At 34.8% G+C, this 26,963-nt stretch overlaps 1 protein-coding gene across 1 annotated transcript in view; it reads right to left on the minus strand.

Moving 5' to 3' along the window:
- The window catches only part of LOC142348617 (inactive tyrosine-protein kinase 7-like), a 68,067-nt gene that overhangs the window by 22,300 nt on the left and 18,804 nt on the right, over positions 1-26,963 (minus strand). The window contains exons 5-9 of the mRNA XM_075400026.1: positions 20,514-20,642; positions 19,599-19,787; positions 13,582-13,733; positions 12,952-13,105; positions 12,403-12,569 (exon numbers count right to left, since the gene is read on the minus strand). Coding sequence (XP_075256141.1) covers positions 12,403-12,569; positions 12,952-13,105; positions 13,582-13,733; positions 19,599-19,787; positions 20,514-20,642 — 791 coding nt within the window. The remainder of the gene's footprint in view (positions 1-12,402; positions 12,570-12,951; positions 13,106-13,581; positions 13,734-19,598; positions 19,788-20,513; positions 20,643-26,963) is intronic.

Here is a 26,963-nt window from a genome sequence, read left to right on the forward strand (position 1 = left end):
ACGTGCTATATAACAACATATAATTTGTAACTGGGGGTCATAAAAAAACTTGGGAGGGGGGGGGGGGGGGGGGGGACAGAATAGATCCGAGGAAGTTTTCAGCCTTGCTGCTTGAGGAAATGTACAAAAAGAGCAGCGACGATGAAACAAAATTATGAGTATCATATACAAGAGACGTGTGGGAGTCCAAAATTTCCGAAATTGACCTACAAATCATGAAATTATACCAAACTTAAAAACGGACCAACGAACTAAAACAATATTGCTTATCTTTGTTTGCCAACAATTTATCAAAATGTGATACAATAACTGAACATAGCCCAAAGAAGCCTGAAAATAGCCATCGTTGACGCGCTAGACGCACATCGGGATTGAAACAGAAAAAGAAAAAAGGAGATAAATTGACGAAAATTTTTCTTAAGTTTCAAAAATTGTTCTAATTTAGTGTGCAGTTTCAGTTAGATTCTAAACCTATACTTACTTCAGCTTCTAAACCGAAGGGTATTAAGCTCAATACTAATATCAGCTAGCAATCGCTCTGAACTTTTTATCAGTTTTATCTCGTTTCTTTTGATTTTACTCTTTTGACCTTGACTGAATTCACTACATTGCAAATTCAATGCGCAAAATTTAAGAGATCAGGCAGAAGTCAAACGTGAAAATCGTGACTTAAGAAAAACGTGATCAAAAAGCGAATTTAAAAAAATGAGAGCGCCTAAATAATAGCCGTTTGAGAGGCTGACGGCGGCTATTAAAAAGTATACAAAACTTGAACTAGCTTTAGAAATATTTCGATAATGATCCCGTTTATTTTAGAATGCTTTACAGAGCACCACGTGTTTAAAATTACTGTAAGCCAATTGAGACAAGTGAAACCAGCCATCAGAAGACAAGATTTCACGCCAAATGGCAAACAACCTCTCTAAGGGTAAAATTAAGATTAAAATAAGGGTAAAAGAGAAACAAATTTCGGTAAGACGGTGTAAATAAAATAAGCGCTCGATGAGGGCGGCTATTAAAAAGTCTAATAGGACCCAAATCATAGCTACAAACTTTACTTCAGAACATATAAAAAGCTTTAAATGATGTTATTGCGCTTATTCCTGACCACTACAAGACTTAAAGAGATGAAACCAATTTGGCGCAATCAACCATCACATTTTGTCGTAAATTCCGCAATTGACCCCAGCTCATTAAAACTATGAAAGATCAAATTAGATCAGTCACAACTCAAAAAGTCAAGGGCATGGATCAAATCGGAAGTCCCACTAAAGAAGTCAAATCGGTCCAGTCAAAATTTTGCATAAATAGTGAAAGACACCAAGGACGACAATGATTTCTTCTTTCCATAATATCTTCCTTTTAATAAAACATACCCAGCAGATTGTCGGAAAAAAGCCGCCGTTCATTCCGATAACCATGATTGGGATTGAAAGAAGAGAAAAAACTAGTGAAAAAATGAACTTTGTACAAACAATTTTAAAGTGCGAACTATTTTGATGTCATTTTGGAGCTTAACACGCCCCTGTTTCGTAGTGAGACCACACAGGGGCTCGTAACATTACCAATAAGCATTAGAGATGGTAACTAAGAACAAAGTTCGAGTAACGGGCATCTAAAATCGTGCTTTATGGGTTCATCCCGTTTCTATTTCTGACTTTTTTAATACTGACTCTGTTCATTTCGAATTGCTTTGCTGAGCAACTGCTGTGTAAAAGCACTTTTAGCAGAATGAGAGAAGAGTGAAAGTAGCATAGAGAAGTCAAAAAGATTTCATGCAAAATGTTGAACAAGCTGTGAACTAAGGTAAAGCGAAAAATTATTCGACGAATAAAAAAACATAGCAGGACAAGTGCTGAAATACAATTAGAAGAATTGAATGTAAAAATTAGAAGTACTCTACCTGACCAGCAGATCAACTGAACAATGCAAACAGCCAATACACAAACAAAATCATCAAAAAAATGAGAAACTAAAATAATCAAACAAATTAAACAAAAATAAACTCATTGCTAAAACTTTTAAGCTTTTACCCCTAAGGCAACATTTGATCCCATTAAAAATACCTATTTCAAAAATATGTTCAAAACAATTTTTGTTTCTGAAATCGGTCCAGCATTTATCTGCAAGACCCGAAAAAAAATTCATTGGCCCTTGAAGATCGATTAACTGGAAAATTACCCAAAAATTTTTAAAAAAATGAAATCAATTGCAAATTTTAATGAAATGTTGCTAAAAATCGTTATATGAAAACCTTCGGAATCCTTTCTGTGTCTCTAGAGGCTATTCAGTAACCCAATTCCAAGCCTTAAAAAATTCATTGGCTCAAAGATCGGTAGGCAAGTTTTTAGAAATAATTTCAAATTTCTATTTGTACTATTAAATTTGTACTATTATTGTACTAATAAAAATTTGTACTATTAAAAAGTTGAAAACCGCTCAATTGCCCCCGAACTATCAAATAACATATTATCAAACTCTGAATGAGATTAGCTAGCTACTGAGGCAAGAAAAATTGAATAAAAGACATTGCAAATTTTATCAAAAAATTTCTGAAATTAGAAAAATTAAATTGTTGAAAACAAATCCAATGAAACTAACAAGCATGCAGTAATTTTTTATCAGACCGTGGAATAGGCTTTCTGGCACTTGAGAATGGACAAATATCAAACATTGACCAAAACTTCAGAAAACCTTGAAAAAATTGCAGATTTTATTTAAAAAAAAACGGAATTTCGAGACATTAAAATGTTAAAAGCCATTCCATTGTTACTAGAAAGTATGCAGTGCCCTATTAACAAACCTCAAAGGAGATTGCCTGGTCCCTGAAGCTGGAAAAATGCCAAAATTTGTGATATTCAAAAGTTGAAACCTATTCCATGGCAAATAAAAATTTTTCAGTAATTTACTATCAAACCCCTAATGAGGTTTTCTGGCCCTTGGGACTCAAATAACTTGAATAATGACAATGTCAAAAAATGCTAAAAATCATGATGGCAAAAAGTTGAAAACCATTCCATTACCAGTAGAAACTATGCAGTAATCTATCATCAAACCCATTATCAAACCCTAGAGGAGGTTTCTTGACACCTATGGCAAAAAAAAAACTCAGAAAATGACAAAAAAATTTCAAAAAAATCCTGAAAAAATTTGCAAAAACTAGTATAATTTTGTGTGTGTGTTTGTAGTACCAAAACACATAGCTCATAAAATGGTCCTAACAAGCAATTTTGTCTCGCAAAAGGCTTTCATCAACTTTTAAAAACTTCAACCTAAGACTAATCAAGCAAAAAACTTTAAAAAAAGCACAAAAAACATGAAAAATTGCACCATTTTGAGCCCAAAAACTCCTAAAAATGACCTTTTAACCTTAAATTAAGGCCATACCATCAGCTGCACCACTATATGCACTTAAAGGACTACTAAAGCCCACTTTGGGCCTCTAATGAAACTTAAGGCCCGCTGGAGATCAAGGTCATTGAAAAATGTGTGAACACATTAAAATAAAAAACACAACGCACCAATACAATTCAAATCTTTGAATTGCAAAAACATAGCAGGACAAATCATGACGTACAATTCAAAGGATTTTCACTGACTAAACAAAAAACTAGACCTAGAACGGACTGAGGGAATTGGAAAAACCATTTTTAAATAATTAGATAAAAAACAAAAAAAACGAAAATCAATGTCAAAATGCCGCATTAGCGAGAAATGGAAATTTGGTTCAAACAGAAAAACTAGGCCTAGAATGAATTATGAATGGCTTGGGAAAACGCTAGAAAAAAATCCGGTCCGAAAAATTAAAAAAAAAACAGTAAAAATCAAAGTGAAACTGCCGCATGTGAACAAAAACCACTAGCGAGAAAGCGAATTTTTGTTCAAACACTGTTTCTCACTCTACTTTAAATTAAGACCGAAAAAATTTCACGCCGCAAAACCACCCGCTTTTTCCCTCCACTTCCTGTTTCGGCGTGACCAAAATCACCACTCCAATTTGACTTCAAAAATCATGAAAATGTGTGAAAAGACAGCGCCCCAATACAATTCAAATTCTTTGAATTGTAAAAAACCAAGAGCACCGCAATATAGCTACGCTCAGCCTACAGCTTCGCAGCTATAATAAATAAAAGCAGTCATTATTTCTTGGCGATGACGTTCTTGGTTGTTTTTGCGATTAGATTCCATGCATGTATTGATCACCTAGAGTACTAAGAGTACTAACCCATTCTGAGCAACTGCTGTGTAAAAGCACTTTTAGCAGAATGAGAGAAGAGTGAAAGTAGCATAGAGAAGTCAAAAAGATTTCATGCAAAATGTTGAACAAGCTGTGAACTAAGGTAAAGCGAAAAATTTTTATTCGACGAATAAAAAAAAACATAGCAGGACAAGTGCTGAAATACAATTAGAAGAATTGAATGTAAAAATTAGAAGTACTCTACCTGACCAGCAGATCAACTGAACAATGCAAACAGGCAATACACAAACAAAATCATCAAAAAAATGAGAAACTAAAATAATCAAACAAATTAAACAAAAATAAACTCATTGCTAAAACTTTTAAGCTTTTACCCCTAAGGCAACATTTGATCCCATTAAAAATACCTATTTCAAAAATATGTTCAAAACAAATTTTGTTTCTGAAATCGGTCCAGCATTTATCTGCAAGACCCGAAAAAAAATTCATTGGCCCTTGAAGATCGATTAACTGGAAAATTACCCAAAAATTTTTTTAAAAAAATGAAATCAATTGCAAATTTTAATGAAATGTTGCTAAAAATCGTTATATGAAAACCTTCGGAATCCTTTCTGTGTCTCTAGAGGCTATTCAGTAACCCAATTCCAAGCCTTAAAAAATTCATTGGCTCAAAGATCGGTAGGCAAGTTTTTAGAAAAAATTTCAAATTTCTATTTGTACTATTAAATTTGTACTATTATTGTACTAATAAAAATTTGTACTATTAAAAAGTTGAAAACCACTCAATTGCCCCCGAACTATCAAATAACATATTATCAAACTCTGAATGAGATTAGCTAGCTACTGAGGCAAGAAAAATTGAATAAAAGACATTGCAAATTTTATCAAAAAATTTCTGAAATTAGAAAAATTAAATTGTTGAAAACAAATCCAATGAAACTAACAAGCATGCAGTAATTTTTTATCAGACCGTGGAATAGGCTTTCTGGCACTTGAGAATGGACAAATATCAAACATTGACCAAAACTTCAGAAAACCTTGAAAAAATTGCAGATTTTATTTAAAAAAAAAACGGAATTTCGAGACATTAAAATGTTAAAAGCCATTCCATTGATACTAGAAAGTATGCAGTGCCCTATTAACAAACCTCAAAGGAGATTGCCTGGTCCCTGAAGCTGGAAAAATGCCAAAATTTGTGATATTCAAAAGTTGAAACCTATTCCATGGCAAATAAAAATTTTTCAGTAATTTACTATCAAACCCCTAATGAGGTTTTCTGGCCCTTGGGACTCAAATAACTTGAATAATGACAATGTCAAAAAATGCTAAAAATCATGATGGCAAAAAGTTGAAAACCATTCCATTACCAGTAGAAACTATGCAGTAATCTATCATCAAACCCTAGAGGAGGTTTCTTGACACCTATGGCAAAAAAACTCAGAAAATGACAAAAAAATTTCAAAAAAATCCTGAAAAAATTTGCAAAAACTAGTATAATTTTGTGTGTGTGTTTGTAGTACCAAAACATATAGCTCATAAAATGGTCCTAACAAGCAATTTTGTCTCGCAAAAGGCTTTCATCAACTTTTAAAAACTTCAACCTAAGACTAATCAAGCAAAAAACTTAAAAAAAGCACAAAAAACATGAAAAATTGCACCATTTTGAGCCCAAAAACTCCTAAAAATGACCTTTTAACCTTAAATTAAGGCCATACCATCAGCTGCACCACTATATGCACTTAAAGGACTACTAAAGCCCACTTTGGGCCTCTAATGAAACTTAAGGCCCGCTGGAGATCAAGGTCATTGAAAAATGTGTGAACACATTAAAATAAAAAACACAACGCACCAATACAATTCAAATCTTTGAATTGCAAAAACATAGCAGGACAAATCATGACGTACAATTCAAAGGATTTTCACTGACTAAACAAAAAACTAGACCTAGAACGGACTGAGGGAATTGGAAAAACCATTTTTAAATAATTAGATAAAAAACAAAAAAAACGAAAATCAATGTCAAAATGCCGCATTAGCGAGAAATGGAAATTTGGTTCAAACAGAAAAACTAGGCCTAGAATGAATTATGAATGGCTTGGGAAAACGCTAGAAAAAAATCCGGTCCGAAAAATTAAAAAAAACAGTAAAAATCAAAGTGAAACTGCCGCATGTGAACAAAAACCACTAGCGAGAAAGCGAATTGTTGTTCAAACACTGTTTCTCACTCTACTTTAAAATAAGACCGAAAAAATTTCACGCCGCAAAACCACCCGCTTTTTCCCTCCACTTCCTGTTTCGGCGTGACCAAAATCACCACTCCAATTTGACTTCAAAAATCATGAAAATGTGTGAAAAGACAGCGCCCCAATACAATTCAAATTCTTTGAATTGTAAAAAACCAAGAGCACCGCAATATAGCTACGCTCAGCCTACAGCTTCGCAGCTTTAATAAATAAAAGCAGTCATTATTTCTTGGCGATGACGTTCTTGGTTGTTTTTGCGATTAGATTCCATGCATGTATTGATCATCTAGAGTACTAAGAGTACTAACCCATTCTGAGCAACTGCTGTGTAAAAGCACTTTTAGCAGAATGAGAGAAGAGTGAAAGTAGCATAGAGAAGTCAAAAAGATTTCATGCAAAATGTTGAACAAGCTGTGAACTAAGGTAAAGCGAAAAATTTTTATTCGACGAATAAAAAAAACATAGCAGGACAAGTGCTGAAATACAATTAGAAGAATTGAATGTAAAAATTAGAAGTACTCTACCTGACCAGCAGATCAACTGAACAATGCAAACAGCCAATACACAAACAAAATCATCAAAAAAAAATGAGAAACTAAAATAATCAAACAAATTAAACAAAAATAAACTCTTAAAACTCTTGCTAAAACTTTTAAGCTTTTACCCCTAAGGCAACATTTGATCCCATTAAAAATACCGATTTCAAAAATATGTTCAAAACAATTTTTGTTTCTGAAATCGGTCCAGCATTTATCTGCAAGACCCGAAAAAAAATTCATTGGCCCTTGAAGATCGATTAACTGGAAAAATACCCAAAAATTTTTTTAAAAAAATGAAATCAATTGCAAATTTTAATGAAATGTTGCTAAAAATCGTTATATGAAAACCTTCGGAATACTTTCTGTGTCTCTAGAGGCTATTCAGTAACCCAATTCCAAGCCTTAAAAAATTCATTGGCTCAAAGATAGGTAGGCAAGTTTTTAGAAATAATTTCAAATTTCTATTTGTACTATTAAATTTGTACTATTATTGTACTAATAAAAATTTGTACTATTAAAAAGTTGAAAACCGCTCAATTGCCCCCGAACTATCAAATAACATATTATCAAACTCTGAATGAGATTAGCTAGCTACTGAGGCAAGAAAAATTGAATAAAAGACATTGCAAATTTTATCAAAAAATTTCTGAAATTAGAAAAATTAAATTGCTGAAAACAAATCCAATGAAACTAACAAGCATGCAGTAATTTTTTATCAGACCGTGGAATAGGCTTTCTGGCACTTGAGAATGGACAAATATCAAACATTGACCAAAACTTCAGAAAACCTTGAAAAAATTGCAGATTTTATTTAAAAAAAACGGAATTTCGAGACATTAAAATGTTAAAAGCCATTCCATTGTTACTAGAAAGTATGCAGTGCCCTATCAACAAACCTCAAAGGAGATTGCCTGGTCCCTGAAGCTGGAAAAATGCCAAAATTTGTGATATTCAAAAGTTGAAACCTATTCCATGGCAAATAAAAATTTTTCAGTAATTTACTATCAAACCCCTAATGAGGTTTTCTGGCCCTTGGGACTCAAATAACTTGAATAATGACAATGTCAAAAAATGCTAAAAATCATGATGGCAAAAAGTTGAAAACCATTCCATTACCAGTAGAAACTATGCAGTAATCTATCATCAAACCCATTATCAAACCCTAGAGGAGGTTTCTTGACACCTATGGCAAAAAAAACTCAGAAAATGACAAAAAAATTTCAAAAAAATCCTGAAAAAATTTGCAAAAACTAGTATAATTTTGTGTGTGTGTTTGTAGTACCAAAACACATAGCTCATAAGATGGTCCTAACAAGCAATTTTGTCTCGCAAAAGGCTTTCATCAACTTTTAAAAACTTCAACCTAAGACTAATCAAGCAAAAAACTTTAAAAAAAGCACAAAAAACATGAAAAATTGCACCATTTTGAGCCCAAAAACTCCTAAAAATGACCTTTTAACCTTAAATTAAGGCCATACCATCAGCTGCACCACTATATGCACTTAAAGGACTACTAAAGCCCACTTTGGGCCTCTAATGAAACTTAAGGCCCGCTGGGCTTTACCTGTTTATCCCGTTTAGAAAGATCAAGGTCATTGAAAAATGTGTGAACACATTAAAATAAAAAACACAACGCACCAATACAATTCAAATCTTTGAATTGCAAAAACATAGCAGGACAAATCCTGACGTACAATTCAAAGGATTTTCACTGACTAAACAAAAAACTAGACCTAGAACGGACTGAGGGAATTGGGAAAACCATTTTTAAATAATTAGATAAAAAACAAAAAAAACGAAAATCAATGTCAAAATGCCGCATTAGCGAGAAATGGAAATTTGGTTCAAACAGAAAAACTAGGCCTAGAATGAATTATGAATGGCTTGGGAAAACGCTAGAAAAAAATCCGGTCCGAAAAATTAAAAAAAAAACAGTAAAAATCAAAGTGAAACTGCCGCATGTGAACAAAAACCACTAGCGAGAAAGCGAATTTTTGTTCAAACACTGTTTCTCACTCTACTTTAAAATAAGACCGAAAAAATTTCACGCCGCAAAACCACCCGCTTTTTCCCTCCACTTCCTGTTTCCACAGATCTTAAAAAAAGCCAGCGCCCCCATTACAATTCAAATTCTTTGAATTGTAAAGAAGGAGCACTATAATAGCCGGCTAAGAAGCTGAGGGGCTATCATAAAATAAACCAAAAGAACTTCGATTGAATTGCTCTCGCACCAGAGGCGGGCGGGGGGAGGAGGGTGTTGGCAATTTCATTTGAGGGGTTTACTTAAAAGATTTTTATGAGTGAAAAAAATCTGACTACATAGGGGTTCGAAACCTCGACCTCCAGGACAGCAGTTTTTCATCTCAAATACTAAACTATAAAGGCTTTGATACTCAACCGCTCAGAATCTCTATTTTAGCAACTTTATTTCGGAATGAGAGCAATTCAGATCACACGAAAAAACATAACCGACTAACGTCGGGCGAATTGCTCTCAAACGACGGGCGAGCGGTTGGCTTCGTCAGTAGCTAGCCACGGGGGGTGCACCTGGGGCTGATGGGGGGCAACACTGGGTTGGGGGGTGCAACAGCGCGGTGAGGGGTGGAGGCAATAGTGGGGGTGGGAAGTCTACTGGGTGGGGGGATGTCTCAACCTCTAAGAACCGCCCTTCACACCATAAGTATAAGTCTCCAAAACAGTTTGAGCTGAAAGGCTCTAAGAGCACTTAATGCCCGTTGGGCGCTACCTGTTTATCTTGTTTTTGAGGACGAAAAGTCAAAAGCGTCAGACGAAAAATCGGTCAAGCGAAAAATCGCATAAAAAAAGAAAGACCAACAGGACTAATATAATTGCTACAAACTTCGTTTGAGAGCAATTAATAAGAAGTCAAGCGTAAAAAAGTCACTTGAGAGAATATTCTAGAGGTAGCATAGTTAGCATAAAAAGACAAACACGTTTACGATAATGGCTTCATATTTCGTTCGAGAGCAAAAAAAAATCACTGTTGAATATATCTGCACTTTTTCATTTGACTTAAGACATCTTTTAAAAGTTATTCAGCAATCATGTGCGCAAAAAACCGATGTCCTAAGCGCTTACTTTGAGGATAACTGCCAGAACTCCCATAAAACCAAGCATATAAAGCAGATAAGAACAGAGCCGGCATTTCCGAAAAATAGGCGCGGTTGATGCGCTTGCTGCATATCTGGATCGAAACAGATAAATTGACAAAACTGTTTTTCTTATTTTTTTCAGTGTCAAACAGCGTTCTAATTCGGCGTGCAGTTTCAGTTCGATTCTAAAGCTATACTTTATTCAGCTTCTGAAAGCTAATAAGCTTAATACCAATGTCAACTAGCAAACACTCTTTATCGCGCTTTATCGGTTTATCCCGTCTCTTTTGATTTTGCTCTTTTCACCTTGACTGTATTCACTATTTTGCGTAATCCATTGAGTGAATGGATTTAAAAACCACTCAGTTGAAATAGTGATTGAGGTAAGTCAGAAGTCAAACGTGAAAGTGGTGACTTATGTAAAACGAAAAACGTGATGGAAAGGTAAAGCGAATTAAAAGAACATACCAGGACAAGTCCTGACGTACAATTCAAGGAATTTTCATTGACTAAACAAAAAACTAGACCCGGCACGGACTATGAGTGAATTGGGAAAACCATTTTGGGAAAAATCAGATCAAAAAATAAAAAACAGAAAATCAATGTCAAAATGCTGCATGTGAACAAAAAACCACAAGCGAGAAAGCGAATTTTTGTTCTGTCACCGATTTCTTACTCTACTTCAACATTAGAGTGAAAATTTTCACACCGCAAAACCACTCGCTTCTTCGCTCCACTTCTTGTTTCGGCGTGACCAAAATCACTTCTCCAATTGGACTTCAAAAATCATGAAAATGTGTAAACACATCTTAAAAAGACAGCGCCCCAATACAATTCAAATTCTTTCAATTGAAAAACATAGCCGGCTGATTGCCGGAATAGCTGCGAAAGAAAAGACCTGCGTGCCATATAATAGAGATAGAAACAGATACAGATCTAAATTGAAAAAATCGACGCCACTCAAAAAACTAGGTAAAAAACACTCAGCGATAAATAAAGTTTGTTAAAATTCAATCCACAGAAGCCTCTTATTAGGGACATTTACTGCACAAATGAGTTCCTGTGACCTTAAACAAATTCAAACTAAACTTCAGTTTTAAAGTGCAAAAGTCATTTTATTGAGTGAGGTAAGTCACGTAAGATCAAAATCTAATCACGCAAATAACCTAAAAACTTTCGCTAAAGCGAGTGAGAAATGACGTCATGACGTCACGCGCGCAAATGCCGTTATTGAGAAGAAGAAGTCATTCAGAAAATTTGACTTTTTCAGCTATGCTGTGTGAACAAATGTAAAACGAAAAAAGAGCGTCAGACGACGAAACAAAAAACATAGCAGGACAAGTCCTGACGTACAATTCAAAGAATTTTCATTGACTAAACAGAAAAACTAGACTTAGAATGGACTATGAGTGAATTCAGAAAACCATTTTAAAAAAAAATCAGAAAAAAAAAATAAGAAAAAAACAAAGAAAATGATTACCAAAATGCCGCATGTGAACAAAAAAACCCCTAGCGAGAAATGAAAATTTAATTCAAACAAAAAACTAGGCCTAGAATGAGCTGTGAAGGGATTGGGAAAACCATTTAGAAAAAAAATCCGATCCCAAAAATCGAAAAAACAGTAAAAATCAGAGTGAAAGTGCCGCATGTGAACAAAAAACCACTACCGAGAAACCGAATTTTTGTTCAAACACCGTTTTCTCACTCTACTTTAAAATTAGAGCGAAAAAAATTCACGCCGGAAAACCACTCGCTTTTTCGCTCCATTTCATGTTTCGGTGTGACCAAAATCACTACTCCAATTTGACTTCAAAAATCATGAAAATGTGTGAACAGATCTTGAAAAAAAGACAGCTCCCCAATACAAATAAAATTCTTTGAATTGTAAAAAGAGAGAGCGCCTAAATAATAGCCGTTTGCGAGGCTGATGGCGGCTATTAATAAGCTATAAGAGACAAACAAATTTCCTTCAGAGACAAGAAATTCTTTTGTATTAAAGCACTAAATTTTGTCAAAACTATTGCTTCTAGAAAGAAAAATTTTAACATCTTGATAATTCATGGCTTCTACTGCTTTAAGTCCAAAAAACCGCAGAAACTAGACTCCAGACACGAGGACAATTCTAGCAGAAAATCTACAAAGATCAAAATGGCAATAACAAAGCGTTAATTTCGCCGAAAAGTCAAAATCTTCGAGATCAAAATTGCATACGGTTCAACAGGACCCACATTTCACTTTAGTAAGATTAACAAACACTAAGTTAAACAAATGTGAATTTTAAAGTATGCTAAATATCAGCATCAACTCACCACGCCTTGTGGCAATTCTGTTTGACCGTCTTTAGTCCACGAAATTAGTGGTGGGTCTTTATCAGGACCCTCAGCTCTACATCTAATGGTTGATGTTTGCTTTTCCTTTAAATAGTGGACGAAGTTGTTGTTGGTCCATGACGTAGGATTCAGCAACTTGAAACGTCCTGTAAAACATTTGATTAATATCGAGAATTCAGGTCGACCTTTAAATCATGCAATCAGGCAGCTAATGTTAAAAACTCGGATTGAATCAGAGAAAAATTGGCTTCTTGAAATGGCAACAAAAGGTTACTTTTTGTTCGCTACTAGCCGAAAATATTTAAGACCCTCTGCCAGTGAAATGAAACTTAATACACCGTGCATATGGTGCATGATTTTGAGAACTCTTGTGAAATTTGAAACATGTTGCCAAGATCTCGAGAGGCAAAAATGTCTTGGATCACCTAGGTGAGATATTGACTAGATTTTATCACGACACGTTGAGAAAATTTCTTGGGCAGCTTAAAATAGTTACAACACAGCTATGTATACTACTGAAGTACTAACTGAGGACAGTGATGGTGACAGTGTTGGATGTGGTGAATGATCCGATCTCAGTATACTTCCCAAATGCAGCACATGTCACTTTGACAGAGTCACTCAGAGTCGCATTGCTGAGAGACAACTCGTTGTCATTGTTCACTCTATTCACTCGTCCAAGCTAACAACACACCAATACTTCATTATATTATACCAAGACTCGCAAGAAAAGCTTAATATATTATCTTTTTTATATATGTTTGCATATTACTTAATAATCTCCATCAAGATTTCTAGTTTTAAATTGCTATGATTTTTTCAAATATATTTATTATAAATTAAAATTGCATGAACTTCATAATTCAAAATTAAGAAACCAGAGATCTAGTCAAACAATAAATACAATTTCCTGTCGCTTTATCGATCTGAACTCCTTTGAAGTTTTCTAAATTTAGGGTAACGAAGTTTCGAAAATAATATTGAAAGTAATGTGAAAAGCTATTTAAAAAAACGCTCCGACACAAAGTTTTTCTAATGTTGCAAAGTTGCGTATATCATTGCCAATTTAGCAGCACCAACTTGCTGCCGTGAACTATGTTAAATTAGAATTCAGTAAATTCTATTGGCAACAAGAATAACAAGGGGAGGGACACTTACAAATGACTTTGTGTTAGGGTCCTCAGTAGTTCCGAATGAGTTCCACTCAATAGTGAAGAGATCCACATCGCTATCGTCACTCAAACACTTGGCCACCACTGGCTCCCCCTCCTTCACCACTATCCGTGTATTCTCTGAGGGCTTGTGCACCACTGCAAAAACACTAACTTGAAACACATGTCAATAGCCAAATCTCAGGAATAACGAGATGACATATGACGTTCAGTGCGTCATACTTACCCTGGTCATTCAATATTGTATATCTTATAAGATCTTACGTAACATATTACGTAATCTTAGTTAACATTATTCTTGCAAGATCTTAGAAGAAAATTGTTAGATGTACTCTTATCGTGTAAGATCTCAAGATTTGTTTATCTTGTAAGAATTTGCTTCTAAGTTGAGCAATGGCGTTGCACGAAACTTAATGCTAAATCTATTCAACGCTCAATACTTTTCGAATTTCTGAGAAGAACGAAAGTAGGCGATTAACTAGAGATCACTCAAAAATGAAGCACGGAAGCGTGAAAAAGCCACTTGAGAAGTCAAAAAACGTTCTCGAAACAAAGCGCAAAAGCCATCAAGCAAAAAACTTGCATAAAATCCAACACGTTTACAATAATTGCTGTGAACTTCGTTCCAGAGCAATTAAACATACTCGATTAAACAAACACATTCATAAAAATTCTCATCAACGGACAAAATTCCAGAAAATATCTGCAGGTGGCACTAAAACTTTAAATTAACATTTTTATAATCAAGTTCTGCTTAAGCAATTTGAAACAATAGATGATTACCAAGCCCTGAAAAATGGACCTTTCAAGAATCGCTCAGAATTTAATCGAAGATATCGAGCAATAAAAAATTATTTGCACTACCTTGAAATTTTTAAACTAATTTAGCTATGAATTATTTGCACTACCTTGAAATTTTTGAAATTATAGAGCTATGAACAAATACAACCTATTCAAATCTCCTAACATTCATGAACTGCAGCAAAGAACAAAAACTTTGAAAAATAAAATTTTAGCTGAAAAAATGCTTTTAATTAGTAGGCCAAATTCTGCCACAAGTGATTCTCATAACACCATTTGGAAATGAAACAAAGATATTAAAAACGGACATTCTTTTTAGAAAAACAACGAATTATCAAAAATTCTTACAGCATTGAACATACCAATAAGTTTTAGACCCACTTTTCCTTTAGCTCTTAACCAGCTAAAGAGATCTCAAAAAAGAGCTCAAATAAAATCTTCGTAAATCTTTACAGTTTAAAACTTTAAGTAGAAGAGACTTGCATATCAATAGCACTTCGACTATGCGAACTAAGTGGTGAAAATCACCGATGAATTTACTCAAAAACTTAAATGGCAGTAATTATATCCAACAGATTCGATAGAAAGAAATGGTATCAAATGACCTCACGTATTAAAAAAGGAGAGAACGTACAAAAACTACGGGGGATAGTCAACCAAAATTCAAAATTTCCCTTCACACATTGAAGACCTGCTTCTTAAGGATCTAAGAGGGCTACATTGACGCCTCACACCCTCGAGCTATACAAGTTTATCACTATACTTTTGACAAAAAGTCGAACAGCACAAGCAAAATAAAGAATAGAACAAATACGGTCGAGCAAAACTTGAAGCTGGAACATGAAGATTTTTTCTTCATCACTCTCCTATCAATTGCAACGCACCATGATATGAAAAAGAATCCACAAAATGATCGAGTTCCAGTTCGTAAGTTGTCAAACCTAATCATGCGGCTACTTGTCAAACTTTACATCATATCCCATGGTACGTCAGATCGTTGTACCGATTACATTAGTGCCGCCAATTGTTTCTAAAAAGAGAAAGCAGTAATTCCGTTACTTTATATTTAAAAACATAGCTGGCAGATTGCCAGAAAACAGCCGCAATAGTTTTGTAGATCTGCAGTCTCAAAAAAAAAACAGTATAAAAGACAGAACAAAAATATTCGTCTTTTCATTGAAGGCTGATATGTTATATTTTGATTAAAAATCTGTATAAGTTTTTGCTGCCTCTATTAGCTGCTCTCAAAAAACCTTCATTTAGAGTGATACACACCCATTTGACTTTATCTCTTTGAATTAAAGTAAATAAAAGTCAATTTCAAAGTAAGGAAGTCATTTGTGACCAAAAATTTAATCACGCGAAAGAACAAAAAAAAACTCGCTCCACTAAGAGCGAAAAGTGACGTCACGTACGCATTTCAGTTGAAATTGCATGAATGAATGAACACAAAGAACTTTTAAAGTGGTTGTGACGTCATATGGTCGTAACAAAAATCGCGACGACGAAATAAACATAACAGGACAAGTCCTGATGTACAATTCGAAGAATTTTCATTGACTAAACAAAAAACTAGACCAAGAACAGACCATGAATAGATTGGAAAATCCATTTAGAAAAAAAATCCGATCCAAAAATAGAAAAAACTGTAAAAATCAAAGTGAAATTGCCGCATGTGAACAAAAAACCACTAGCAGGAAAGCGAATTATTAATCAAACACCGTTTTCTCACTCTACTTTAAATTTAGAGCAAAAAAAATTTCACGCCGCAAAACCACTCGCTTTTTCGCTCCATTTCCTGTTTCGGCTTGACCAAAATCACTACTCCAATTTGACTTCAAAAATGAAAATGTGTGAACAGATCTTAAAAAACATAGCCGGCAGATTGCCGGAAAATAGCCGCGATAGACGCTTGTGGCCTTCCATGAATTGAAACAACAGAAGAAATAAGATAGACAGATCGACCACCAGTCCTTTAATAGACAACTACAATTTTTGGGTTAGATTCGGACTGTCAATTTTTTGACATATACAGTCTATAGGGAAAAAGCGCTAAGAGAGCTTTTTCAAAACTGATATTCGAAATCAAAAGCTCAAGACTAATACTCAAGAACTAGGGCATATACGTTTGGCACTACTTAGATGCACACTATTTTATGTTCAAAAAATTTAAAAGTTCCATAAGTGAGTTCAGAAGTAATTTTTGTGAGTGAGGTAAGTCACGCAATTGACCTAAAAGCAGAAATAACGTCAGACGCACAAATTTTAACTGCAAAGCAATAGAAGTCACTGAAGTCAATTCCAAGAAGTCAATTCCAAGGAGTCAATTCCAAGAAGTCAATTCCAAGAAGTCAGGTCGTAAGAATCATCGATGGAGACGACGAATTAAAAAAAACACGATGTCCCCAATAATAGCCGCTATCGCTTCGCGGCTATTAAAAAGACAGTGCCCCAATACAATTCGAATTCTTTGAATTGTAAAAACCAAGAGAAGGCCAATAATAGCCCCAGCTATCGCTGTGCGGCTAATAATAAAAAGCATTACAGACAACGGGGACAAATAGCGAGATCCCACCAACTTTCTTTTTCTATTTGCCCAAATACATTAATGACAAGATACAATGACAATATACGTTTGTTAAACATGTTCACAAAATAGCAAACAAGTGATTCAAATAAACTGACACAAATTCTATAGACTAGAGTAACATGTTTTAAATATAGTTCTTTGCTTAAGTTAAAAACGAACCTAATTAGCTCATAGTTCGACAACAGGTAATAAATTTCAACTTTTTGCAAAACCTTGTCACTTCAGCTTCCGCAAAGCTTGTCGGTAATTGTCTTAAGTTAGTGGGAATGATCCCCATTATCTTTAATTTGTTATAGTTTAGCACCTCTAAAACGCATTGAATTGCGCTCCAGCTTCTTGTTCCAAAACGGATCCTGCAGGGGTTTAAGAAACATAGCCGGCAGATTGCCGGAATAGCTGCGAAAGAATAGACCTGCGTGCCATATAATAGAGATAGAAACAGATACAGATCTAAATTGAAAAAAAAATCGACGCCACTAAAAAAAACTAGGTAAAAAACATTTAGCGATAAATTAATAAAGCTTGATAAAATTCACTCCGCTGACTCTCTTATTAGGGACCTTTACTGCACAAATGAGTTCCTTTGACCTTATCAAATTCAAATTAAACTTAAGTTTTAAAGTGCAAAAGTCATTTTATTGAGTGAGGTAAGTCACGTATGATCAAAATCTAATCACGCAAATAACCTAAAAACTTTTGCTAAAGCGAGTGAGAAATGACGTCACGCGCGCAAATGCCGTTAGTGAGAGGCAGAAGTCATTCAGAAAATTTGACTTTTTCAGCTTTGCTGTGTGAACAAATATAAAACGAAAAAAGAGCGTCAGACGACGAAACAAAAAAACATAGCAGGACAAGTCCTGACGCACAATTCAAAGAATTTTCATTGACTAAACAGAAAACTAGACCTTGAACGGACTATGAATGGATCAGGAAAACAATTTAGAAAAAAATCCGATCCAAAAAATCAAAAAAACAGTAAAAATCAAAGTGAAATTGCCGCATGTGAACAAAAAACCACTAGCGAGAAAGCGAAATTGTTCAAACACCGTTTTCTCACTCTACTTAAAATTTAGATCAAAAAAATTTCACGCCGCAAAACCACTCGCTTTTTCGCTCCACTTCCTGTTTCGGCGTGACCAAAATCACTACTCCAATTTGACTTCAAAAATCATGAAAATGTGTGAACAGATCTTAAAAAAAAACATAGCAGGACAAGTCCTGACGTACAATTCAAAGAATTTTCATTGACTAAACAGAAAAACTAGACCTAGAGTGGACTATGAGTGAATTGAGAAAACCATTTTAAAAAAAAATCAGAACAAAAAAATAAGAAATAAACAAAAAATCCATGTCAAAATGCCGCATGTGAACAAAAAAACCACTAGCGAGAAATGAAAATTTAATTCAAACAAAAAACTAGGCCTAGAATGAGCTGTGAATTGATTGGGAAAACCATTTAGAAAAAAATCCGATCCAAAAAATCGAAAAAACAGTAAAAATCAGAGTGAAATTGCCGCATGTGAACAAAAAACCTTTACCGAGAAACCGAATTTTTGTTCAAACGCCGTTTTCTCACTCTACTTTAAAATTAGAGCAAAAAAAATTCACGCCGCAAAACCACTCGCTTTTTCGCTCCATTTCCTGTTTCGGCGTGACCAAAGTCACTACTCAAATTTGACTTCAAAAATCATGAAAATGTGTGAACAGATCTTAAAAAAAAGACAGCGCCCCAATACAATTCAAATTCTTTTAATTGTAAAAAAAAGACAGCGCACCAATACAATTCAAATTCTTTGAATTGTAAAAAACCAAGAGCACCGCAATATAGCTTCGCTCAGCTTACAGCTTCGCAGCTATAATAACACTTCTCGTTTTCCTGTCCTTCGATTTTAAGTGAAACAAAATTTTGCCTAAATTATGCTGGTGTATATCATTGATTGATTTGAGAACAAATTTAATGCATTCTTCTACCATCACGAACCCCAAAACTTTGTTTCGAGTTATAGCGCGCATTTTCCCTTACATTCAACAATCTTTTAGACAGAACCGATTAATTTTTGACGAATTATTTTAACACCACTGGCTTTGGCAGTAGCTAGCTTTAGCTTTAGAAAGATAGAATAGATGGGTAAGAGGACAAAAGGCAAGATAAGAGCGCCCGATAGATGACAAAAATGGCCTTTTGTAACATGAATTTATTCCTGTCATCCGTTTCAATGAACCGTAAACTAAGAGACTAGCAGAACTCTAACAAAACTGCACACCGACTCCATGCCTTTGAGCTTTATCCCGTTTCTGAACATAAAAATTCAAATCGGGCAGAAGCAGTTTGGTTGAACCATGCGCTAAGAGATTAGTAAATATCTAACAATAGAAATTTTATCCCGTTTCTATCGACAGAAGGTCAACTCCGCCGCACAAAAAACAATCCAGCAACAAATAATGGCATAAGACTAGAGAGAGACCCCAATATTTTCTGTGCACTTTATTGGACAGCAATTAAAACCATCTACATGGTGCTACAACTATATGCTTATTTTCAATTTATTGGCCAAGCTCGTAAAATTTTTCTTATACCATGTCTTTATCTGCTTTTAGAAAGAATTAGTAACCTGTTTGGAACTTGAGGACCATGCTGAGAGTCTTCACTCCATTCCCAATGTGACAGCTGAAATCATCAAATGGAGGTTGATAGTCACTTGGCAACTGCAGAATGATTGAACTGGAAGCCTTCGTCACAGTTGGTTGTCCACTCGGAGATCCTGAGTCGCTCCCCGAGTCTGACGAATTGAGAAGCTGGCCTATAAAATTCCAATTTGTTGTAATAATTCATTGCACAGAATTTCAAAACTTTCTTGGAACTGTTTTCTTTCACAGGGTAGTAAAAGATTGAACTGGCAGTAAAAACATCTAAATTACTCTTTTTTAATGTATGCATCGATTATGATTGGTAATGTCACCTCTTATCAGGCTATGCAAACCATTGTTGATGCGAAAAGAGCATTAGTTTGTTCACATGTGGTAATGAAAACAAAACTTTTTTCACGGAGGGAAAAGGAAATAGTTCCAATTTTTTAAACTTCGGGAATGATACTTTTTCATATATAAGCCTGCGTGTTTCCATAAGCCTCTCAAACACAAAGTGAAGCGCGTTTTTGTCTCGGAACAGCTCTGTAATCCTATTGAGGTGTCTTTAGAAGATAAGCTGATACATACCGCTAAGAGGCTGCAAAACAACTATTGATGGTTATATTCAGCAAAACAAAAATAGATTTTACTATCAAACAGATGCCAGGAAGACGAGCAAATAATCAGCAGAGAAATACAAGAGAGGAAATGGTTTTTATAGATTAGCACATTATGATGGTAAAAAAAATTAGATAATAATTACTTAAAACATTTTTCATTATGTAGCAAAACAATGCATAAATTTCCCAGGCAGTGTAAATGGTTGCCTGATCATCAAAATTATCAATCTAAAGCAAATCTGATGTATTAATAAAAGTAGAAGCATTGGGTTAACTTGCCATTTTTGAACCACTGGAACAGGTTGGCTGGTGGGTTGGCATCTCCGGCACTGCAGACGAACCTGGTGGGTGTTAGAGGTCCAGCTCCATGGTACGCTCTCGGGGGAGAAAGTTTTGGAGCGTCAATATCTGAACACAAATATCATATTCTATGATGCTTATCAATTATAAATACACCAAAAAGCTATGAACACCTAATTATTTTTAAAATAACGCCAGAAACGATCATTAAAAGCTACTATTGATTCAAAATCAGTTCGAAGGAAACGAGTGATAATGCAATTTTTAGAATGTCAGTACAATTAGTTAATAAGACAATGTGTTTGCAGCTGAGGTAAAAAAATATGACAAGACAGATAAAGCGAAAACATGAGCTAACGGAAGTTGAAAATTAGAAAAAAAAGGGGTAAAATGCTTTCAAGAGCGATTACTGGTGTTAAAGAAAATAAAAGCAAATAAATAGTCAGCTCTGCAAAGCATATTTGAGGTTTACGTAATAATTAAATATTAAATACCGTCGGATGATTTGCTCTCAAACGACACGGGGGTCAATTGATGTTAGAGAGGGTTTAGCTTAGAAATATTTTAGGTCTGCAGAAAATAGCCAACCCAGGACCTCCAGATGCCAATCAAACATCTTATCCATTTAGCTAAAAGCGGCTCTGATTCCTTTCGCAAAAACTCGCTTTTATATTAGCTTCGATAACTAAAAAATGAAGAACCGAAGCAAGAAAAAGTCACTCAGGAATCAATTAAAACAAAACGGTCAAGCAAAAATTTTGCACAAAAAAGGTACAAACGCTTGCAATAATTGCATAAAATTTCGTTCGAGAGCAATTAAAAAAACTACCACATATGTGAGCAAAAATTTAAAAAATGACCTGGATTAATTTTATGAAAATTGATCGTTGCAGAGCTGTTCCCGCTCATTACATGAAAATTTAACTATGCAAGTAGAAGTTTCAAAGCTAACGCTTCACAGTTAAAATAAGCTCTTCCCAACAAGAGCTTAGATTACTTTGATATTGCTTAAATCTTAGTGAGGATTTCACATCAAAATAATATTTTTAACAAAATTGTTGGCAATATGCAGATCCCAAGCAATGCAAAAAAGACAAAATTATAGCCGGCAGATTGACAGAAGTAAGACTTGCTGAGATATAAAATGCGTGCCGTATAGTATAGATAGAGACAGATACAGATGTAATTTGAAAAAGTTATTCGAGAAGTCAAAACGGTCAAGCGAAAATTTTCCATTCCGAAAAAATTTCATGACCGAATTTCATAACAATTATTGTAAGCGTGTTGGTCAACACGCTTACAATAATTGCTGTGAAATTCGTTCAAGAGCAATAAAAAAACCAAAAGAAGGCCAATAATAGCATCAGCTATTTCTCTGCGGCTATTAATCAAGCTTAAAGCTTTCTCAAATTCATTCCGCAAAACCCTTTTTATCAGTGAACTTTATCACAAATATCAGCTCCTCTGACCTTACACTAATTCAAATTAAACTTAGGTCTTTATGTGCAAAGTAATTTTTATTAAGTGAAGTAAGTCACGTATGGTCAAAATCTAATCACGCAAATGACCTAAAAACTTTTGCAAGAGGGAGTAAGAAACGACAATACGCGTGGGAAAGCCGTAAATGAGAGGAAGAAATCATTTAGAAAATTTGACTTTCCAGCTTGGCTGCGTGAACAATAATGTATGACAAAAATGAGCGTCAAACGACAAAACAAAAAACATAGCATGGTAAAGAATTTCTTACAGACTGAACAAAAACATTAGACTTCGAAAGGACTATGAATGGATTGGAAAACCATTTAGAAAAAATCCTATCATAAAAGATGAAAAAACCAACAAAAAAAATCAAATTGCCTTATGTGAACAAAAAACAAAAAGCGAGAAAGCGAATTTTTAATCAAACAGCTTTTTCTCACTCCTTTAAAATTTAGGTGAAAAAACTTTTTGCGACAAAACCACTCGCTTTTTTTGCTCCACTTCTTGTTTCGCCGTGACCAAAATCATCACTTGAATTTGACTTCAAAAATCATGAAAATGTGTGAACAGATCTTAAGAGAGAGAGAGCGCCCCAATACAATTTAAATTCTGAATTGTAAAAAAACCAAGCACCTCAATATGAGGGCTTCGAATGACGTCATTAGAGATTATATATACTACTATAGTCACTCATAAAATTTGAAGTGAAAAAAACCGCATAATTCGTCGCACTTTTCAGTTGATTTTTTAGTAGTGGGCTGCTGCTACTTGAGTTCAGCAGCTTAAAATTGTGAAAGGGAGAGAAATGTAAATCACGCAAAACGCAAAGTCAAGGGCGCAAAATTCACTCGAAAAGTCAAATCCATCAGGCAAAAATGACCAACACGTTTACAATAATTGTTTCACACTTCGCTTGAGAGCAATTAAAAAGACAGCGCCCCAATAAAATTCAAATTCTATGAACTGTAAAAAAACAAGAGCACCGTAATATAGCTCCGCTCAGGTTACGGCTTTGCAGCTATAGAAAAGAGTCTCCACAAGTGGGTCGGGTGCTTTAAAATACCACGGTGATCAGCTCAAAAGTAACTCATCAACGGAAACAGCAATTTGGAGATAACAAAACGTCCATTGAAGAAGTGCATAAAACGAGTAAAAGTAATATCATTTACATCCAAATTGCTGTTCTAAATAAGCATAAATTGGAACAATTAAAAGAAACTTAACATGACTTACAGCGCTTCAGACAATTTCATGTACAATCCTAAGAGTAAATTTAAAATCAAGAGTAATTTGACAACCAGACCTGTAATCAAAACGTCACAAACAAAATTAAACCAAAGAATTATAACGGGATGTACGTGTTTCATTAAGCTTTCTCAGTAATACACCCTTGCCAGAATTCAAAAAAATCACTTCAGTGCGATTCATAAAAAATTCAAAACAAGAATATCTGCTCTAAAAATAATCAACAGGACTGAATCTCAAACCAAAGAGCTTACCAAATGAGGTCAAGTTTATAATAGCTTGCAAATAGTCAGGACACGCGATTTAATAAATTCTCTAATAAACTAATTTACTACTTTGAGCATAAAATACTAAAAACTAGCTAATATAAGCTTTTAAATACTAAAAAAGCACAAAACGCTAAAAAGACGCTAATAAAAATAAACATACCCGGCAGATTGCCGGAAAATAGCCGTCGCTGATTCCCATAAGTAAGATTGGGATTGAAAGAAGAGAAAAAGCTAGTGAAAAAATGAACTTTGTACAAACAATTTTAAAGTGCGAACTATTTTGATGTCATTTTGGAGCTTAACACGCCCCTGTTTCGTAGTGAGACCACACAGGGGCTAGTATCAATACCAATAAGCATTAGAGATGTTAACTAAGAACAAAGTTCGAGTACCCGTCATCTAAAATCGGGCTTTATGGGTTTATCCCGTTTCTATTTCAGATTTCAATTTTTGATACTGACTCTGTTCAGTTTGAATTGATTTGCTGAGCAACTGCTGTCTAAAAACACTTTTCAGCAGAATGAAAGAAGAGTGAAACTACCCTAGAGAAGTCAAAAAGATTTCACGCAAAATGTGGAAAAAGCTGTGAACTAAGGTAAAGCAAAAACTTTTTATTCGACGAAGTAAAAAACATAGCAGGACAAGTCCTGACGTACAATTCAAAGAATTTTCATTGACTAAACAAACAACTAGACCTAGAAAAGACTATCAGTGAATTGTGAAAACGCTCTAAAAAATCAGATCATAAAATAAAAACAACTAAACCAATGTCAAAATGCCGCATGTGAACAAAAAATCACTAGCGAGAAATGGAAATTTGTTTCAAACAAAAAACTAGGCCTAGAATGCACTATGAATGGATTGGGAAAAACAATTCGAAAAAAAATCAAATCCAAAAAAATCGAAAAAACAGTAAAAATCTAAGTGAAATTGCCGCATGTGAACAAAAAACAACTAGCCAGAAAGCGAATTTTTGTTCAAACACCGTTTTCTCACTCTACTTTAAAATTTCTTTGAATTGTAAAAAAAAGTAGGAGCGCAAAAACAGCCGCCTGGAATTGCTGATGCGGCTATTAATTATCAACAAAACCCATTTGACCTCATCAAAGAACAAAAGCTTGGAGAAAAATTTTTCACACATCAATTTCTCGCTCTCTTTTAAAAACAGCGGTATGAACAAAAACCACTCTCTCTTCGGTCCACTCTTCACTTTTGTTCAGCACCAAAATCACTCCAATTTTTTTACGCGTTTCATTTCCCGCTTCAAAAATCACTCCAATAAAAATTGATTAAAAAAGCACTTCTCCAATACTCCTCTTCGAGTCGTAATAAAAAGACAGTGCCCCAATAAAATTCAAATTCTTGGAATTGTAAAAAAAAAAAATTAGGAGCGCTATAATAGCCGGCCGAGAAGCTGAAGCGGCTATTAATAAAAAACAACTAAACTCTAGAACGAGCCACTGAAAATGTGCGCAATTGACTTGCCCATACCTTGAGCGGCTCATACCTTAACATACCAGAACATCTATTATCTGTGAAAATAACAGCGCTTCATACAGAAAACGTTTCAAAAAAGTTCAAAATATTACAAATAATAGAAAACATTATCATCTTTCGCTTTGACAAGCTGTTATAACCTTGAGCGCTAATCTGTTGTAATTTTCAAGAAAAAATATTAACCGTTCAAGGGGATAAAAGGTTCTCTGTTAAATTAGAAAAATTTTGCTGTCCAACTATTGGAGATAACTGTTAAAAACCGACTAGAAAGCGATTTGTCGGGAAATTGTGACTTTTTCTATTGTGAATTTGTTTCTTATGCACTGCCTTATGATTGAACGACCTCATAAATTTCGGACCTCCTGGCTTTAAAAATGAGCAAAATCGGAAACAATTTTGACGGCGGAAAACGTTAATAAGGTGATCACTTCAAACCGTTTCGAGGGCTCTAAAAATGAACTCTACGTATATTCTCTCAATTTGTACCAATCTAAGAATCCATCGATGAAACTACAAACATAACCGACTAACGTCGAGCGAATTGCTCTCAAACGAACGGCGAGCGGTTGGCTTCGTCAGTAGCTACGCACGGTTTAGTGAGGCTAGCTTTAGCTTAATTGAAGGGGCGTGCAGCGGGGGGGGGGTTGCACCGGGGGCTGATGGGGTGGTAACAGTGGGTGGGGGGGGGGGGGGGGTCAACCTCTAAGAACCGCCCTTCGCACCATAAGTATAATTTATAATAGCAATTAAAATAATTATAAAAACAATATCCACGGTTCACTTCCCAAATGAACTAAATCAAAAACTCTCACAGTATAACTCCAAAACATATTCTGTGAATCACATACTTGAACACTAGTGGGCTGAAAGGCTCTAAGAGCACTTAATGCCCGCTGGGCGCTACCTGTTTATCCCGTTTTTGAGGATGAAAAGACAAATGCGTCAGACGAAAAATTGCTCAAGCGAAAAATCGCATTAAAAAAGACCGACAGGACTAATATAATTGCTACAAACTTCGTTTGAGACCAATTAACAATTTATCTATATTATGCATTGCACAAGTAACTTTCTCATTCAAGGTTATTTAAAAGTCGGTAATCATTGGTTGAAGTCATTTCAAGAAACAATGCAGACGACTGAATAGGGTTTTGGCATTAAGCCACGCTGAAAGCTACATGAGCCAAAAGAACGTAAGTGATTTCAATTAAAATATTCGGAATAATCCAAAGAAAACAGATGAAGGCTTAAATTGCTCAAAATCACTTCATATGTTTCAGATGTTTAGACGATTGCAGGAGCACCTTTTCTGATAGTTAAGTTAAAACTTGGAAAACATGTAGTCCATATTTCGAGTAACTGCAACTGTTTATCTAGTATGCAGCATGGAATTCTTGCAAACATCTCAATTTCAGTAGCAGATTGCAAAGATTTGATTTTACTGAAACCTGAAAAATGGGGCCATGAAACAGAAATGGGAGCAAGCATGCTCACACGCGCAGTTGACCCAGTTTAAACAGATAACACCGTTTGTTTCTAAGAAGGTCAATACATCGTTCCAACCACATCTTAGATATATTAAAGAAAGTAGAAGCATACTGACTCAGATATTATCGTGACTCAACTAATTAAAGTAATCGATTTGGGAAATAAAAACAGTTTGTGACCCTGAAACGCATATTGTACACAACTGATGGCAAAATTGGAGCAAAATTTCGTTAGTACAGCCCATGTTGTATATAGAAATACAAAACTGCTCCTCGACGTTAATAATGAAACCTTTTTCTCTAGTACAGAAACGGTTGACTTTCAGTTATCTCCTTTAAAATATCATTTTTCAAATTTTCTATACCCAAACGTGGTTCACACCAGATCATTATTCGCTGCTAGATTCTATAGCATTTTTTCAGCATTTAGCGTATATTGGTTGGTACACATTTGT

This window comes from Convolutriloba macropyga, chromosome 10 (assembly GCF_964194025.1).
Source record: "Convolutriloba macropyga chromosome 10, txConMacr16.3, whole genome shotgun sequence".
Classification (NCBI taxonomy): Eukaryota; Metazoa; Xenacoelomorpha; order Acoela; family Convolutidae; genus Convolutriloba; species Convolutriloba macropyga.